This window comes from Crotalus tigris, unplaced genomic scaffold (genome assembly GCF_016545835.1).
Source record: "Crotalus tigris isolate CLP2741 ecotype Arizona unplaced genomic scaffold, ASM1654583v1 scf7180000024438.362428, whole genome shotgun sequence".
NCBI classification, from domain to species: Eukaryota; Metazoa; Chordata; class Lepidosauria; order Squamata; family Viperidae; genus Crotalus; species Crotalus tigris.
The window spans coordinates 17769-36639 of record NW_024100608.1 but is presented as its reverse complement, the minus strand read 5'-3'; the positions used below and the strand labels follow the sequence as shown (position 1 = coordinate 36639).

General features: G+C 39.8%; 1 protein-coding gene across 1 annotated transcript; it reads left to right on the top strand.

Annotated features, from left to right (window-relative positions):
- The first annotated feature begins 950 nt into the window (after positions 1 to 950).
- Positions 951 to 8218, top strand: FBXO4 (F-box protein 4). Its single transcript, XM_039331836.1, has 7 exons — positions 951 to 1562; positions 2207 to 2442; positions 3781 to 4001; positions 5567 to 5639; positions 7022 to 7188; positions 7282 to 7457; positions 8085 to 8218. Exons 1-7 carry the CDS (start codon positions 1368 to 1370, stop codon positions 8160 to 8162), a joined length of 1146 nt encoding a protein of 381 aa, XP_039187770.1. The 5' UTR covers positions 951 to 1367; the 3' UTR covers positions 8163 to 8218.
- The last annotated feature ends 10653 nt before the right edge of the window (positions 8219 to 18871 follow it).

Here is an 18871-nt window from a genome sequence, read left to right as displayed (position 1 = left end):
GCAAACAGCCATAAAGGTGAGCTGGTTGCCAAATGCCCAAATAACCACAGGAGATGAGACAAGTATGTGTGGCCATCATAACTCTGAACCATCATTAAGTAACCAATTGTAAATCGAGAATTGCCTGCAATTGTGGAGCTAATAAAGGGGTCAGTGTTCAGGGTGCTTAAAAATTTGATTTATTTTTTTTTTAGGGGGCGGGCTGCTAAGATTTGTCTACATAAGATAGAGCAGGATCCCTTATTAGGGTTATGCAAAGCATCCAAAAGACATACCTTGCACAAAGGATGCTAGCGCAAGGTGACTTTGTTGCTAAAAGCGGTTGTTTCAAAATCTAACCTCGGGCCATCTGAACAAGGATGCACAGCCATGGAGCTTTGCTGGTGGCCCTAGCACAACACTTGAAGGCTGACTTTCAACCTTCCAAAAAAACACTGACTGCTGAATATTTCAAGGAGTTGCTTCACTTGTACTAATGGGCTCTGCCCAACCCTCCTAGCTCTTTATCAAGCTACCAAGAGATTCCTCCTATGCTCCGTCTTCATTTCCTATGGCAGGATGAAATCATGTCATAGTCCAGGATATGTTACCTGCAGGCTCTCGGTAGCCTTTGATGCTTCTAGATACAAACTCCATTTTGCATTATTTTGCTCATTTTTCTCAGACTTCTTTGCCATGGTGTTAAAAGGGATGCATCAATTTAAACTGGACTGTTTAATGTAGCTTTCTATGACATTTTTAGAGCTAGAGATGGCTCCACATGAGTTATTAATCACCCAAGACTTCATTTGAGGCAAAAAGTCATCTATTATATGGAATGAAATGTGTTTCTGTTTAAAATGAAAAGAAATACTTATTTCAGTATTTAGTTTTTTTCACATTCTGCTGAGTGGATTAGAAGATTTCAGTACATTAAAGTACAAAATTATTCCATGAAAATGGCAATGTCTTGAGAAATGGGGCTGAAACGAATACAGTATTTCGCTCTTCTAAAAAAAAAAAATCCTCCCTCAGCAACATTCGCAAAAATTCTGTAGGACGTATATCTTACGCGTTACTCTGAAAACTAGTATAAAACCAATAAAACTGCACAAGCTGCAGACTGAGCATCCTTAGGCGGGGCAATCGTGGCAGAAGGCGGGACGCCCGGAAAGGGAAGCCAGCTGATTGATCAACCCCAGCATTGCCAGTTGCGGATAAACAGGCGGCTAGCTAGGAGAGCGGCGTGCTGGGCTCCTTGCTTTCCATCGGTCTGGACCGCTAAGTCCTCCCGCCTCAACCAAACCAACGTCGATTGCAGCTCCGCGGCTCTTCTTTTCGCAAGTCAACCCAGAAGCAGGCGTCGTTTTGCAGCCGGGAGTGGGGCCATGTCCGTCAATCCCGGCGGGGACTGGCGCACCTTGGAATGCGCCCTGCGCAACAGTCTCCAACTCCTTCGGGACAAGTGGGCGCAACGGACGAGGCTGTGGGGAAACACGGACTGTGCCCCGGGGAAGCAGGAGGAAGCGAAGGAGATAGTCGGGACGGACGCGAGCCCGCCGAGCGCCCTGGAAACCCTGCCGGTAAGGACTCGCTCAAGCCACCGCACAAGCTCCAACGCGGCCGCTTCCCGTTACAGTGGGGAGAGAATGGATAAGCCTACGTTTTTCCGCGACTCCCTTTCTATTTTTCATTGGCCCCAGCGCTTAGGGGTGGATCATTATTCAGCCAATCGTACTCTTGCACAGTCAGTGGGCGAGGCGAGTGCAGTATGAGCTCCATTCACAAAACGCGACAGATGCCGTGCTCGAGCGAAGTGCGTCCCCTGGCCGCTCTTCTTCGGAGGCAAAGAAGTGGAAGGATGCAGGGAATTAGTTAAGATCTTTGTTCTCCAGATGATACTTGCTCTCCAGATGAAGTCAAATAAAGCACCCTGTTTAGCATCTCAGATCTTCATGCTCCAAAATGAAGACGTGGCCAATTTCATAGGATAATGCTGGAAAAAACTGCTGGAGAAAAGCCACAAATCTCTTATAGTTTTTGGTTAAAAAAATCTGAGATCTGCAATTTCTCTCTCACAGTTGTCAAATTCTGCAGATGTTAATGGGCACTGCTTTTGTCTTATAAACGGGAGCTTTCGATAAAATATTGCAATGTTTCTTGAAATCACGGGTACTTATATGTTTTTTTGGCTTGGCTTAACTGCATTTTATTGTCTCATTTACAGATAGAGGTGAAATTATACATTATGTCCTTGCTCACACCAAAAGATCTGATTTATTTGGGAAGCACCAACCACTATTGGAGAATAACAATACAGGATCCCTTGCTTTGGAGATATTTCCTCATTCGGGATCTTCCTTCTTGGAATTCCATAGATTGGGAATCCCTCCCAGATGCAAAGATATTTAACCAGCCTTTTGTGGAGCTAGATAATATTGACCCATGCAATTTCATGGCAGCGTAAGTATTTGATCGTCTAATCATGAAAAGTAAAGTCACAAAGTAATTCCATGCACATTTACTCCAAAATAAAATTCATTTGGCTTAATTAAGTTTCACTGAATATGAAATGCTTTGCAGGCTTTCATTTTCAAGTAAAATTTTAAAAACCCATTAGCTATACAGTATGGGAATAAAATTCATTTGGCTTAATTAAGCTTCATTGAATATGAATTGCTTTGCAGGCTCTCTTTTTCAAGTAATTTTTTAAAAACTCATTAGCTATACAGTATGGGAAGTCCTTGACTTATAACCATTCATTTAGTGATCATTCCAAGTTACAACAGCACTGGAAAAATATGATTTTCAACCAGTCCTTGCACTTATGACCATGGCAGCATCCCCATGATCACATGATAAAAATTGAGGTTCTTGGCAACCAGCATGTCTTTACAATAGTTGCAGCATCCTGGGGTCATGTGATCGCCATTGCAACCTTCCCAGCTGGCCTCTGACAAGCAAAGCCAATGGGGGAAACTGGATTTGCTTACAAACCACATGGTTAGCTTACCAACTGCAGTGATTCGCTTAACAACCATGGTCGTAAAATCAGACACAGCTTGCTAACCATCTGGCTTAGCAATGGAAATTCTGTTTCCAGTTATGGTCATAAGTTGAGAACTACCTGTATTTAACATGACACCATATTTGGTATAATTTGTCATTATCCAACTATATTATATTATGACAACTATATTATACTATCATAATTTCCAGTGGTATGATAGAAAGTTACCCAAAAGGTGCTTTTTCAGGAGGCAACTGGACTTTCTTGGTGTGTTTTTTTTAAAGGTGTTTCGCTTCTCATCCAAGAAGCTTCTTCAGCTCTGACTGGATGGTGGGGAATGGAAGGATTTATATTCCTTGCAGACAGCTGGTCATTTGCATTCTTTTAGCGAGTTATTGAGGCCACCTGGAGGTTTATCTGTGTCATCAGGGTCATCTGAGTAGTACAAATGAGTGTGGGGCCTTCTTGGAACTGTTGAAACAGTTGCCTCACGAAAAAGCATCTTTGGGACAACTATGACCTGGATGACTGAGAATTTCCATAGACAGATAAAAAGTTACATTTTACTGCATTTTGCATTTTTTTCTAGCCAATTCCTCCCCCCCCCCTCACTTCCCCAGGGACATCTATTTATTTATTTATTTGTCATTTCTACATTGCCCACCTCACCTCAGTGACTTTAGATTCTTATGCAAGAAGCTGTTAAGGAAAAAAGTAGAATACAGTAATACACCATGTTTCTTGGGCATTGTCAACTAAAACACTTGATTGCTATGTCTTTTAAAATGCAGGTATAGAAAATGCTGCTCCTTCCACAAAAGGTTTTTGAAACCCTGTAAGACTACATATAGCACCATGTCTTCTTTTCTACAGTCACTGATAACACAGACAGAGCCTCGCTTTGCTATGTTTGGACCTGGTTTGGAAGATTTGGATCAATCTTTGGTATATACAATGATGGAAAGTCCAGCGATTCTGCCGCTAGCTGGCATGCCTTCTAGACAAATACATGGTAATGTAGTTTTTGTTTTTGTTTTATAAACTTTATGAGAACATAAAATGAACTAAAACTAACAAGAACTAATATTAAGAATGAAAGAAGAAAATAGCAAAGACTAAAGTACAGAAACCAAAGAAAAGGAAAAAAGTGAAAAAATGACTTCCCATTATAAGTATAATGTAAATTTATTTTTAATTTTTATTTATTTAGCAAACATACAGTATTTTTTTGTTTTTATTTATTTAGTAAACGTACAGTATGCTCCGCCCATCTTGCCTAGAGGCGACTCTAGGTGGCTTATAATCATAAAAATAAGCTATATTCCAAAGGGCAAGAGCCATGGCAGAAAAGGCTCTTCTCCTGGACTCCGCCAGCCGGAATTCCTTGACCAATGGGATCCACAACCTGCCCTTTCTTCCAGTGGGTTGGTGGGGCAGGCCAATCCTACTGGGGGTGATATAGTTCCCCAGATAGACTAGCCCAGGGTAGGCAACCTTTGCTCTTTTATGACTCGTGGACTTCAACTCCCAGAATTCCAGAGCCAGCATGGGGGAAACTTTGGCCCCTTCATGACTCGTGGACTTCAACTCCCAGAATTCCTGAGCCAGCTATGCTGAGGGGAAAGGGAGAGCTTCCAAGCTAAGCCATGCTGGCTCCAGAATTCTGGGAGTTGAAGTCCACGAATCATAAAAGAGCCAAGGTTGCTTACCCCTAGACTAGCCCCATGCCAAGAAATTAATCTTTTGCTCCAATGTTAGAGCATGGTTTACATTTTTTTATAATCCAGACTTTATTTAATGACGTTTTAGTCTCATAGGATTTAATAACAAAGGTGTCCCAGGTTAAAAATGCTGCTTGTCCAAAAGAAGGTGTGAATAAATGTAATTTTAAATATTGTGAATGGGTGCCATTTACTTAGAAAATGTCAGGCATAGGAAATCAGGAGCCAGGGTAGATTGAAAAGCACTATGAGTTTGTTCCATGCAACCTGCACACAAGAATCTGATCTATTAACAGTCAAGGCTAATTAGTGCCAGATAAGTGTCTACAAACTTCTGGAGGGGGCTGGACTTAGATCTCTTACAGGAGTGTAGCAATTCCAAACTAATTATGCATTTGACCCTGCCCTCGGGTTCAGCCAGATCACCTCCTGCACAAAATGCTACAAACTCTTTGATGTTATCCATTAGATCCCAGCAGTTATCAAAATCTTCCACAAAACCATTTTTATCCATTTTAAGGCCATATATTATCATATTGTGTCAATTTAGTATGAGAAAGAAGATTAAAGTCATTTTTTAAGAAATACTTACAGTTTTTAAGTCAATATAATAGTAATAACAGGAGATGCAAAAAATCTTCCTCAACCAAGGTGTGGGCATTTCTTTGTAGGCAAACATTTTTAATCATCTCATCTAATCAATTATATTAACTTTGATTCACAGCTGGAAAACATTTTCAAGCATCCAGAAATAATTGATTTTACACGTTTGTATGGACATGAATAAATATATTTTTTGCTAAAAACAGATATTCTAATTTATATGCTGCATTTATTTTTCCTTTTTCTCTAATAGGAATTGGCTCTGGAGTCACATTTCATTTGAATGGCCAGAACTTTAACATTCTGACACTGTATTCAAAAACTAGGTAAGATTTGTTGAGCTTGTTCTGAGGTAAACAAAGTTAGTTTCAAAAAATTGGAGTTTTTGATGCTCTCTAAGCTTTGAACAACCTTTGAACCACCAAGCTGAGAGAGCACTATGGACTCTGTAGTTCAACCCTGAGCCATAGATACATTCTTCTTTTGAAAAAATTATTTGCTTGAGAGAGTTTTTTAAAGAACTAGACATGATCTTTTTCTGGGATCATATCCTCATATTTTTCAAACAACAATTTTCCCATGGACAAGAAAATTATTTAGTAGTATACCACTTAGACTTGAAAGGATCACATTGTTCTTTCAGAGCCAGTGATGGTGAATCTTTTGGGCTGGCATGTTAAAAACTCTCCGCATAGACACACACACACACACACACACACACACACACACACACACACACACAGAGAGAGAGAGAGAGAGAGAGAGAGAGAGAGAGAGAGAGAACAGAAACAAATCATAACAGAGTAATATTATTTAAATTTCTTATTTAATAAATAAATCAAAACTTACTTGTTAATATTTTTCAAAATGTCTATCCAAGGTAGCTCCAGGTCATATGAAAACTGAATGCTTTGAAGATGTCCTTGTGTGGCCTTGCAGCCTCCAAAAACAGCAAGAAAGCACATCCGATTCTCACATGCTTTTTGGAGGCTCTAGAGAAGGTCCTCTCTCATAACTTGCAGAGAGACCAGAGCTCTGGCATGTCACCAAAAATGACATTGCATGTCACCTGTGATACATGTGTCATAGGTTTGCCATCACCGTTCAAAGCCATTTGTCATCAGATCATTTAAATCAAGGCTGTAAAGTTGGGGTGGGATGGGGATATGAGACTCATTCTAGAGTTATTTGGTGAGTCTTGTTCCCCTCCACAGCTGTGATCAATTTGCAGTAAATTAAAATTAATGAGTTTTTTGACTGAGGGCCAGGTTGGTGTAGTGGTTGGCACTAGGCTAGAAACTGGGAGAACACAAAACCTTAGAAATGAAACCATGTGAGTGACTTTGGACCAGTCATTCTCTCTTATACCTAAGAAGAAGGAAATAGCAAATCACTCTTGAAAATGTTACTAAGAAAACTGCAGGGATTAGTCCAAACAGCCACCAAGAATCAACATTGACTCTAAGACAAACATACACAGTTTTGTAACTAAGGTATAAGAGAGTTGATAGGAAATCAGGAGATTGACTTAAAATGTGTTTTTAATGCTGGATATGTTGCTCATGCTCATATCTCTTTTTTCCCAGCCATAGAAACCTCTGATATATCTCATAAGACCCACATCTGGCCACGAATCCCAAAGAACTCATGCAGCCTTGCTTTACTTTTTCCCCAGAGTCTTTGAAATATTTAGTGTCTTTTTTTCCAGCAAAGAAAGGCAGAGAGACAAAGCAGATACAAATTCCATCAATAAGATGTTCTATGAAGTAAGCAATGTGGATGGGATAACACAATATAAGCTAATTGAACATGTTCAGAATGTGTGCAGGCTAGCCGATGGGTTCATCTATGTTGCAGATTCTGAGGATCATAAAAGTAAGAATTTCTGAATGAAGCTGGCATTTTTCAAAAGATGATGTTTAAGGTGCATCAGGTAAAGGTGAATGAAACAACCATTTCTCTTGGCAGGACACAATCGCCAAATTGAATTTGCTCGGATTTCAGCAATGCTTGATCCCACACTTGGGCCTTCAACCAGACCTCTGTTGATTTTGTCTTGCATTTCATGTGCTTCAAAGGAAAGAATTCCTTGTATTTACCTGGCACATCAGCTGCAACTAAACCTGCTTGACCGATCATGGATGGTACTTTTTGATTTTTTTGGAACTATACACTCAATTATGTAAACATATATACAGACACACATACACATTGCCAGAGTAGCTTATATAGCTCAAGGTAGAAATATAGGCCTTCATTCAAGCCTACAATCTAAAGACATAAAGAAGGAAGGAGGAAGGATGGAGAAGGAGGACAAATCCATCAAATACCAGTTTTTAAATTGATATTGAATATAATGAACAGCTAGTGCCGAACATGTTTAAATTATCTGAAGTGGCTGCTCTTAAGTGACTAATGAAAAGAACCGAGAGCTCAGCTTGATTTTGCTTTCTTCTCCCTCTTATTCAACCAGATGGAATGGCTGCTGCTACTTCGTTTGTCAGTTTTAAAGCATATTTTAAGTATCTTGCACTGTAGTCAACTTTGCATTACATAATTGATTGACAGTAGGTTAAGAAGACATATTTCCCACATTCATGTAATTGGGTAATGTAATTAAGTTTTGTGATTGTTACCAGATGTGGTAGCAATAGCCACAGAATTTGAGGGTCATTAGGATCATTAAAATATTTTTTAAAAAATTATTTAAGGGCAACTGTAAACTCCACAATAATTGTTTCAGTTTTGGATCTGTCTTTTGGGTTTTACAGGTTCAGGACATCGAAGCTGCCACACTGGTTGGACTGTTGGATGGAATTCGATGGCTCCTGGAACATGTCAAACATTAAAATCCATAATAATCAAGTCAGTTCTAATAAAAAATTATCTGTCTTACATGGCCAAATATGATGAGAGTGTCATTTATCTCAATTAGTAAGAGCTGGGAAATCTTTGTAAAGATTTAATAGAGACGTGGAAAAATTATCCAACGACAGATGGGGCATTCACCCCTTAGTCACCTTGTAACTAAACATAAGAATTTCACTGACACTTTATTTTTTTAAAAATCAAATAAAAATTGATGGGGGGGGAAAGCAGGTGAATATATTTTCAAAAGCTGTTTTGTGTTTGTTTTGCTTTGCACCATGGAAAATTGATGAGGAATTACTGTTGTGGACTTCCTTATGTTTTGCACATAAAGAAATACTTGTACAGAAAGGATTAAATTAGCCATCTTCAATTCCAATTATAGTCATAAATTGAAGACTACATGCAAAGGAATTACAGTTGTAAGTTTTGCCAGTCATTAAGTGGGTCACCACATGACCATGCCTGGTTTTATGACCTTTTTTAGGTGAACGTTAAGTAAGCAATTCCATTGTCTGCAGTGGGTACTTTTTTGCCAGAAAACGAAGATAAACACCAGTCTCCTGCCCCCCCAAAAAGTTATAAATCACAGTCAAATGACCATAGCACACTGCAAGTGGTTGCAAATGCAGGCCAGTTGCTGAGTGCCCAAAACATGATCATGTGCCTGGCCATTGGAACTTCAAATTCAGGTCATATGTAGCCCTGGGGAGGTTCATAGTAACTTTGAATGGTCACTGGGCAATGTCATAAATTGTATTGCAAATTTCTTTAAACATACATTTAGAAATTGTTACTTAGCAACTCTTGCAGAATATGCAATTGCATTGTTAATCATTTTTGCTTTGTATATGGGGGAAAGAAGTGACTACCTGGGGGTGTGTGAAAAGAGGAATCAGTCTAGAGTCCCTACATAGCCACAAGTGAACTAAGTCCAACCTTCCTTGAGTGCCAGTGATCCTAATACAATTCTAAGCAGGTGCTGACTTTAGTTGAGAAGATTCTTGTGCATAGGCTATAGCAATAAATCAGCTTGATTGAACCTTCACATCTAGACCTGGTTTTCCATGTCTGTCAACATACTAACTTGTAACCATTAAAGAGGACAAAACCAGATTCCTAATCTAAGAAGGAATCATAGCTAATTAAGAGCAGTTTTCTCATAAATAGGAATTTCGCTGGGTTACCAAGTTATTTCCCAAATATGTCATCACATCATCCATAGGTGCTGTCCACCAGAGATGGTTTCTTCCCTAGAAATGTTCCTGGCAAAGATTCTGCCATCTAAAATTATGATCAAGACCCTGATAAGGATGTGTTATCAAGCAACTCCAGAGGTTCTTGTTTATCTTACCTGTTGCTAGTATAAAATGGTTGCAAAAGCTCCCCAACAATTTGAACCAACTGCCAATATCAATGCATGCCAAATTGTTTTGATTTTGCATATTGTAAACTCCTTTGCATTTCATAAGGAAAGTTCCAAAGAGATGTTTTTTAAAAAAAGGTTACATACATTCCCAGGGACGCTTCAGTAATGAAATTTAAAAACAATAGGAGTTGATTTGTGATTTAATATACAGGTTGTCCTTGACTTACGACGATTCATTTGGTGACCATTCAAAGTCACAACGGCAATGAAAAAGTGACTTGCAATTGGTTCTCACACTTACACCTTTGCAGCATCCTCATGGTCATGTGATCAAAATTCGGTTGCTGGCAATCAGCATGTATTTCGGACAGATGCAGAATCCTGGGGTCATGTGATTGCCATTTGCAGCTTTCCTGTCAAGCGCGGGAAAATCAGAAGTCCACCAGTTCAAATGAATATAAAGATGTATTGCAAGATCTACAAGAATCTAAATGTCATGGTTCTGACTAATGAAACACTTCAAAGAACTTCCAGGCATGTTTATCCTAAAGCCTTTATTACCAGTGTTACAAATTGATGGCACATCATGGAGGTTTATGCCAGAATCTGAATTCCTCTTGCTGGCATCTAACTTTTCTTGCTAAACCCCTCCCTTATCTTGCAGTCACAAGTCACATCTTCCAATTAGCCCAGAGGGCAGAGATTCACTTCCGTTCCTTTCCCCTGGCTTTTGTTATTTCCTCTCCCTTTTCTCTGTCATCTGAATTAACTCTAAAAATACCAGGCAGTTCTGCATATTTTGTCAAAGCAAGAATATTCAATATTAGCAGCGTTGACACTAAACTACTAATAGGCAAAGCAAAGAGTCAATAGAATTCAAGGTGGGCTGGACTTAGATCTCTTGTGGGTGCAAAGGGTCTCAAGACTGATGACACGTTTGATCCCCTCCCTTGGGCTCAGCCTGGTCATCACCTACATTTCCTAATCATTTTCTGACAAGCAAAACCAATGGGAGAATCTGGATTTGCTTAGCCACATTATTCAGTTAAGAACTACAGTGATTCTCTTAGCAACCATGGCAAAAAAGAACACAAAATCGGGTGCAATTTACTTAATAATCAAGTTGCTTAGAAATAGAAATTTTGGTTCCATTTGCGGTTTTAAGTTGAGGGCTGAACTCACAAGCAGACATGCTTTAATATACTTGAGGATAATAATGGATGACCTTATTTTCTTTTTCAAGTACTGAAAATATTTATAGTTCAAGTGCTGTACATTTAAAAACTGCATATGTAGACTCTCACTGAACTCCTGTATATAATTCAGAAACAGGTTCTGTGGAAGTTGGTGAACTTAGTTCCAAGAAACATGCATTGCATCACCATATCATTCTTTACTAACCACCAGAGGTCACCTTTGTAACACAGAAGTATGAATACTTTCATGGATTTTAGAAATCAGAGCTGCTTTCTACAAATTTCTTATGACTAGCATAACTCATTTCTGGAGATAGAAAATCTGCAAGAAATATTTTAAAATCCTCTATTTTGCACTAAATAATTTATTAAAACTGAATACTTTATTTTTTTAAAAAAAAAATTGCAAAACTGCTCCCAGTAATTCTTTGGAAAGCTTGGAAGCAGAATAAAGCTTTATTTAGGAAAATAAACAAACAAATATTTATGAATATGTACAGGTCTCATATGTGAGGAAAGAGATCTCTTTAAAAGAAGAGAAAGTTGTACCCAATATCTACAATTTTAAAATATGTACTTTTTGTTGAAGAGGCTCTCACCTTTGTATTTTGTCTGGGCTTGGAAGCTAGGTAGATCAGGGCTGGTTAATACTTTCATGGAAGGAGAAAATTCCAGGGCTGTAAATTAAACTAGGATAGTGTTTCTCAATCTTGCTGCCGTCTGGGGAATTCTGGTAGTTAGTCCCTACATCTTAAAGTTGCCAAAATTGAGAAACACTGGACTAGTAAGTCAAAAAGACATCCCAAAAGAAGGCAGTACCAAATCATTTCTGCATTGCTGCCAAAAACATGGAATCTATGTGTCTAAGGTATCACAGCGACTTAAATTTAACTTGCTGGACTTCAGACTTTTTAATGCACAATTGTGCATCTGCATGTCACAAGGGATAAGGATCTGGAGATAGATGCTTTATGTAATGAGTCACGGAGCTGAACACTGCAATCCAAAAAGAACCAAAATGGCTTCTTGGTGAAGGACCACCCACTCAGCAGGTCTAACAAAAATATTCTGTGTACACTACTTTTTTTAAAAAAAAAAAGAAATGGATGAAAAACTTCCATTAAGATCTGGGAAACTTTTGGTTCCCATGAAATACCAAAAAAGTCTAGATTAAGTTCAGAATGATGAAACACAGACCTATCAGCCTGACCTCAATACCTGGGAAGATTCTGGAAAAGATAATCAAACAACGAATCAGCGAACACCTAGAGGCAAACAAAGTCTCTACTAAAAGCCAACATGGGTTTGTCAAAAACAGATCATGCCAAACAAATCTTATTGCATTCTTTGACCAAGTGACAAAATTAGTGGACCAGAGGAATGCTGTGGATATAATTTACTTGGACTTCAGTAAGGCATTTGATAAAGTAGATCACAACCTACTACTCGATAAGATAGAAAAATGTGGGTTAGACAGCATCACCACCAGATGGCTTCGTAGCTGGCTGACCAGCCATATTCAGCGTGTGGTCCTCAATGGAAATGCATCTACATGGAGGGAAGTGTGTAGTTGGGTGCCCCAGGGCTCTGTTCTGGGCCCAGTGCTCTTCAACATCTTCATCAGCGATTTGGATGAGGGGATAGATGGGGAACTCATCAAATCTGCAGATGACACCAAGCTGGCAGGAATAGCAACACTCCAGAAGACAGGCTTAAGATACAGGAGGACCTGGACAGACTTGAACACGGGGCGCTATCTAACAAAATGGTATAGGGTTTCCTGCTTGAGCAGGGGGTTGGACTCGATGACCTTCCAACTTTATTTTTATATATATTATATTATATTATATTATATTATATTATATTATATTATATTATATTATATTTATTATATTATATTATATTATATTATATTATATTATATTATATTATATTATTAATATAGATAAGTATTAGTCTGTACATATCTGAACCAAAAAGTGTTGTATAGCCTCAAGGTTCATAGATGAGGAAGCAAAGCTGAAGACAAATTTAGTTCGCAATCCAGGTAATGAATGAGACTGAATAATGTCACCAATTTTCTTCACCACGGAAAAGTCTTTTGTAGCTCTGAATTACAAAAAAGGAAACAAGCCAACTTCATTGTACCAGCACAGTTGTCTGCCAGTCAACAAGATAGCAAGCTGGAGGATTGTCAAAATCCAATGATAGGCAAAGCTCAGGCAGAACTTTTAAAAGAAAAGAATTCTTTTTACTGACATGGCACAAGCTGGCACAGATTGAGACTAGGAATCCAGTAAACCAGTGAAAAATCAAGGGAAAAGATAGGAGATAAAGTGAGGTGGTATCCAGAGTTTTAAGTATGGTACAGCAAGGTAAATGCAACATAACTAAGTTTGGGAAAGTTGTTCTCAGCACTTTTTGTAGGAAATAAGCCAAATCAAGCCTCCACTCAAATGCACACTGAGACACGTTACTGTTTAGAATCTAACTCTCCTGCTGACTTGTTTTTGGCTGGCTGGCTGACCTATGTGCTCAGCTCTGCTGGCTTGTTTTTTGCTGGCTGGCTCACCTATGTACTCAGCTCTTTGTTATATCTTTAAAGAAACAATAAAGAAGCTAAGAACACATCCTCTCCACAGCCTACACCCAGATAAGCAGGATTAACACCAATCAAGCAGGAAATGTTACGTTGATCAAAACTAAACATAAACCAGGACCAAATCCCATACTCATTAGCACTGATGATGATATTAACCTTTTTGCTGAAAATGGGAAAAAATGAATTGATGATCAAAGAGGCTTGAATATGAAATGAGGGAAACTTTGAAATGTAATCTTAGGGAGGAGAAACAATATTTCTTTTTCTAATTGCTGCAGTTTTAATTTTCTTTTTTTGTCTGTCTTTATATGTATTGTCTTTCACATTTTCCTTTTGCTTTGCATATGTTTTCATTTTATTCATGTAAAAATCTTCACTAAAAATATATATTTAAAAATGTTGTTCTTGTTAAAAGCCTGCACAGGTTTTATATGCTCAAGGACCAAGCACTCCAGTCCTACCATTCAGACAAATTCCAATCTGTAGACGGAAGTAATTTCCATCTGAATGGGATTCCTTTCCCTACAAAGAATGCACTTATGCTTCACAAGAGCACTTCTCTCTACAGCATCTACCATTTTTAATCCCACCAATTCTAAGCACTTATAATAGGGAAAAAATGCATTTTTATTTCCACTTAAGATATGTTCTCAATTGATGATATTGCAACTAGGGCTGGATTCTGCCACTGTAGGAGAAGGTATGGTGGAACCTGGGAGCAGAGTCAAAAGAGGGATCAACCTAGAATCCCTTTAAGGATCTCCCTAAGACAGGGGTATCAAACTGCCAGCCCGTGGGCCGGACGCATCACAAGGAAACCGCACCCACCCCGTTGCCAGCAATGGAGAAAAAGCTCTAATATGTTGCATGACATCATGTGACTTCGCGAGTTTGACATGTCTGCCCTAAGAGGATGCTATTGTTCCCCTCTTTTCCTCTGCTGGCTGAAAGTTGCCTGACATGGCCATGTTGACATGGGCTGCAGAAAAAATTGGCCACCTGGTTTCTGTGGAGGTATCAGTCTGCATAATATGTGCCTGGCAGTTTCCAAAGATTGCAAAGACTCCTTATAACACAGGCTGAGTGTACTTTTGAAAAAAATGCTCGCCTTGTACTGGATAAAGATTGTAATGGATAAGCTACCTGGTCAGTCTACCATTTACCATGACAGCATTGCTGCTACTTCTACAAATTTGGGGCTTCATAGGATAGTGTGTGTGTTGGCAGAAAACACTTTTTATGCCACTCTAGCATTTCATATACACAACATACTAAATTAAAACCAATGTAATATACCGGTAAATCATTTTAGATTAAAAATGGGGACGTCCATGTTGAAGTCCACCCTCTGCCACAGAATCTCTCTGAGTGATTTTGGATCCTTCACTTCCTCTTTCTAGGGTAGTTGTGGGTAAAAATGGGAGAGAAAGAGGGAGGGAGGGAGGGAGTGTGGGAGGGAGGGAGGGAGGGAGGGGAGGGAAAGAGATATTTCTGAGGGCCTAAATGAAAAGTGAAATAGAAATTTAATAAATCTAATAAACAACCAATCATATTTAATTAATTTCACTGCCTGGATGCATACAACCCATCAAACCACAAACAAATCATATTTTCTCTTCTTAGGTGAATCCAGTTAACCCAAAATTTAGAATATCATCTTTGGCATAAGGGAGGATGCAATTCAAGCCAGTCTCTATATGTGGAAAAGGAAGGGCTAGCATCTGGGGTTTTGGTAGCCAAACTCTTGCTTTTACTTTTGTGATATAGATTATAGGTCATTAAGATGATAAAAGAAACCTAAAGGTATAAATATAATGTGACTAGTTGTTTGCAACCCTGCACATTTTAGGTGCAAATTGCCTTAATTCTAGTTCCTATGCAGGTTCTATGCTAGTTTCTGCAGTCTACTACATACCATGGTGTTTTCAACAGAAATCAATAGCTGCTAAAATGAATAAACATCGAAGTGTCTAATGTAATGACAGAAACCAAAAAACCTGCAAAAATAATCATCACTTTCTCATGAATAGATGGTTACATACCACATGCATTACGTTAGTCATCTAATTATTCTTCTTATGGACTTCAACAACAACTTCAGTGAATACAGTGGCTCTTTCACGAAGGTTTTTTTTTTCTGTTCTGTTATTTCAAACTTCTGTCTCTTAGTCAACATGCTCTAAATCAGAAATCAGGCACCTTCTCATATTATTAATCCCTCTAATTTGGTAAGGTACAGTGCTGTGAGAGATACTTTGGTTCATTATTCGGTAATTTCATTTGTCAACAGACTATTGCAATTTTGCTGATCTTTTTCCCGAAGCAAAATGTGGCTTAAAATCCTTTAAATAAATAAGGAATTCAGGGAAATCTGTGCGAATTCAGATGATGAAAGTGATTGTGTTGATCTTGTGCACACTGTAATTTGGAAAAGTCTTATGCAAATACACCCATCCTCATGTTTTCCCTGATCATATAAGCAGCATAGAAGTGCATGAAGCAAAAACTGTTTTTTTCTGGCTGAAACAGGACAACGAACTGAACATAGCCTTTGGCCTAATTTCATGGAAGAGATGGAGATAGCACAGAGAGAAAATGTGGGACAGAATAGCACAGAAGTCTGAAGGACAGTGCAGAAGTATGCAGAAAGGATCTGTAAAACCCACAATGGTATTTACATGATCATAAAGTGATTCATGGCAATCGTTATGCCAATCATGTGATCCTTAAGTGGATCCATCATATCTAATGAGTGTTTTTGTCATTTTCTGCAAACAAGCTTCTTGTCAACAAAGTGGCAGCAATGTTTTCGGATAATAATGATAGCAAATATAAGTTATCTCAGAGTTGAACTATGGAGACCTTGATGTTTTCTGAGTGTAATTTTTTGCTTGCAGACATTTCATTACCCAGCTAGATAACATCATCAGTACAAGTGAGTGTGGAGTTTGCTGCCTGTTTATAGCCTTGTCAGTTTTATGGGAGTGTGGTTTTCTCCTTGATAATTCCTCCATTACTATATTGTTTTCTGCCTGATTTTTTGGCTAGAGGTAATCCCACTCATCTGGGTGTTGGCAATGTTCAGTACAATCCTAAAATATTGCATATATAATCAATTTATATGCAATCTTCAACAGATTGTTCCTTAAAAGAGAGGTCTCAAGTCAGGAAAATACTGCACAGGGATTAATTCCCAACAGCAGTAGCCCTGAAGCTTTTTCATACACTGATTACTAAATATCTAATGCATTAAAGATGAAGAAAATGAAGAGCATCACATAAACATAACTGTATTATTTCTAAAGTCCTTTATTAATAAACTGAACTTTGTTTTCAATATTTGTCTTTACCTTGTTATCTGACAGCATTTTCCATTAACCAATATAACAATGTTTGGGTGTGTTGCTGTTGAAAAACCACGCCAGATTCCAAAACTTGGCAGCATTTATTCCATCAAAAGAGGAAGCATGCCTGAACATTATTTCCAACATAACAATGAAATAAAAATGATCTTTTCAGTTGTCAAAGGCAAAGAGTAGAGCAGACATGTCAAACACAAGGCCCGCGGGCCGGATCCAGCCCACCATGTTGTTGCGTCTGGCCCGCAGACCTGCTCTGGAAACAGTGAAGGACCAGCCCGTGGCACCTCGGCACTGATCTACAACCTGGTGCCAGCTATCAAAGCCAGAACATGCTTAGCCTTAGATCCAGGGGGCAGCCCTGGAACCAGCAATGGGCGCCCCCACCCACCCCCTGGGCATGCGCGCAAGTGGCAGCGAGCAGGCACAGTCCAGCATCCCTGCTGGCTGTCTTCCCTGCAGGCTAACTTCATCCAGGATGCCAAAGCTGGCCGTCTCCTGTGCACACACCCAGGGGATGGGGCAGAGGCAGCAAGGCAGCTCCTCACTGGTTCCAGGGTTGCCCTGTGGTTCTAAGGCTGAGCGCATTCTGGCTTTGATGGATGCAGCCAGGTTGTAGATCAGCATCACCCCCCCACCTGGACCTCCTTGGCGAGGTCAGCACCTCACTGACCTAGCCTCGTAACCACGAGGCTTCCCTTTCACTGGGACTGGCATTACCTGCATGGGATAGCAACGGCCAGTGGCAACATGGACACCGGCAGCGCTGGCAATCTCTCCCCCTCCCATCACCCCTTCATAAGCACAGAGGAAGGAAAGAGTTCAGAATGAAGCAGGGAAGGAGGGGAGGGAGGGAAGGAGGGACGGAGGAAGGTTATAATGAGAGGAAGGGTCTGAGGGAAGTCCTGCCTTAGCACTTGGCCATGAGCAGCCCTGTTGCCCTTTCGCCATCCCCTTGTCTCCTCCTCCTGACCTCTCCCGGTGGTCTTCCATCCTATCACTGAGGATGCTTTGGTTACAAAGCTGCGTCTCCTTGCAGGGAGAGGGAGTGGGCTTCCCTCTGACACATACATTTTGCCCTCCCGCACACACCATGAACAACTTGGCCAAGGAGAGTGAGCCAATCAGCAGCAGCCTTGAGAAGGAGATAAGTGCAGCCAGGTGCCCCCTTGGGAAAGGCTGGACTGGGCGCTTGCCCTCCACTGCCCAGGGCTCTGGCAGCCGGCATCACTGGGAGTCCTCTGCATGGCCTGAGAGGGACAGCAAGGCTCCTACGGTAGACAAGATATAGTGCTCGCCCTGGTCTCGCCTTTGTCTCGCTGGAGACAATGGATCTCCCCCAGCCCTGCCCAGGCCACCATAGGAGCCCCCAACTCAAGCAACATTGAGCTGGCCATGCCCACTCTGTTCACACCCATCCCCATTATGCCCACCCCAGCCATGCCCATCCTTGCCCCCCAAGGTCAACCACAACCCTGATGTGGCCCTCACTGAAATCGAGTTTGACACCCCTAGAGTAGAGGGAAGGGAATCAAGCTTTTGAAAAAGCACCTTTGAGACAACCATTACCTGGATGACTGAGCATCTCCAAAGACAAGCAGCTTCTTTGCTTCTCCCAAAATGACAGAGGCTGTATCAGAGTATCTGCAGGATATGGGCAAAAAGTTAAGAGAGCAGCTGCAACAGTTGAATTGCACATGAGTGGAAGATTTTTATTTATTTTTTTGCTTATTAAGACTTTCAGAAGAAACCTCAATAATTCTGCAAGAATTACAACATTTTCAAAGAGGCCAAGGAATCCAAGCAACAATATTAGATCACAAGCATGCTTAATCACAATACCATTAGTAATACCATACACTACAAAATTTAAATAAAACGAGCCCTTTAACTGACAGGTTTATAGTGTTTTTTTAATGTCAGATCCTCCTCTTGAAAGTTCCTGAAAAGTCATTGTTTGGTAAAAGTTTTTTCGAGTGATAACTGCACCTCAAAAGTGCTCTACTTTTGAAAACAAAGATCATTTTTTTTTAATCAGAACCAATAAAAGATTAAAGGATTGATTGTTTTAATAGGGATGCAGTAGGAAAAGAAGTTTTAGAAAAGTCTCTGGTGCACAAATGCTCTTAGACTGAAGACTAAATGTGCATTTTTGAAACAGCAG

What these genes read in the sequence shown, in the direction of transcription:
- FBXO4 (XM_039331836.1), top strand. Translation starts at nt 1,368, where the DNA reads ATGTCCGTCAATCCCGGCGGGGACTGGCGCACCTTGGAATGCGCCCTG. An exon ending in CCATGCAATTTCATGGCAGC is followed by an intron (nt 2,443 to 3,780) that starts GTAAGTATTTGA and finishes TTTAAAATGCAG; the next exon opens with GTATAGAAAATGCTGCTCCT. An exon ending in ACACTGTATTCAAAAACTAG is followed by an intron (nt 5,640 to 7,021) that starts GTAAGATTTGTT and finishes CTTTTTTTCCAG; the next exon opens with CAAAGAAAGGCAGAGAGACA.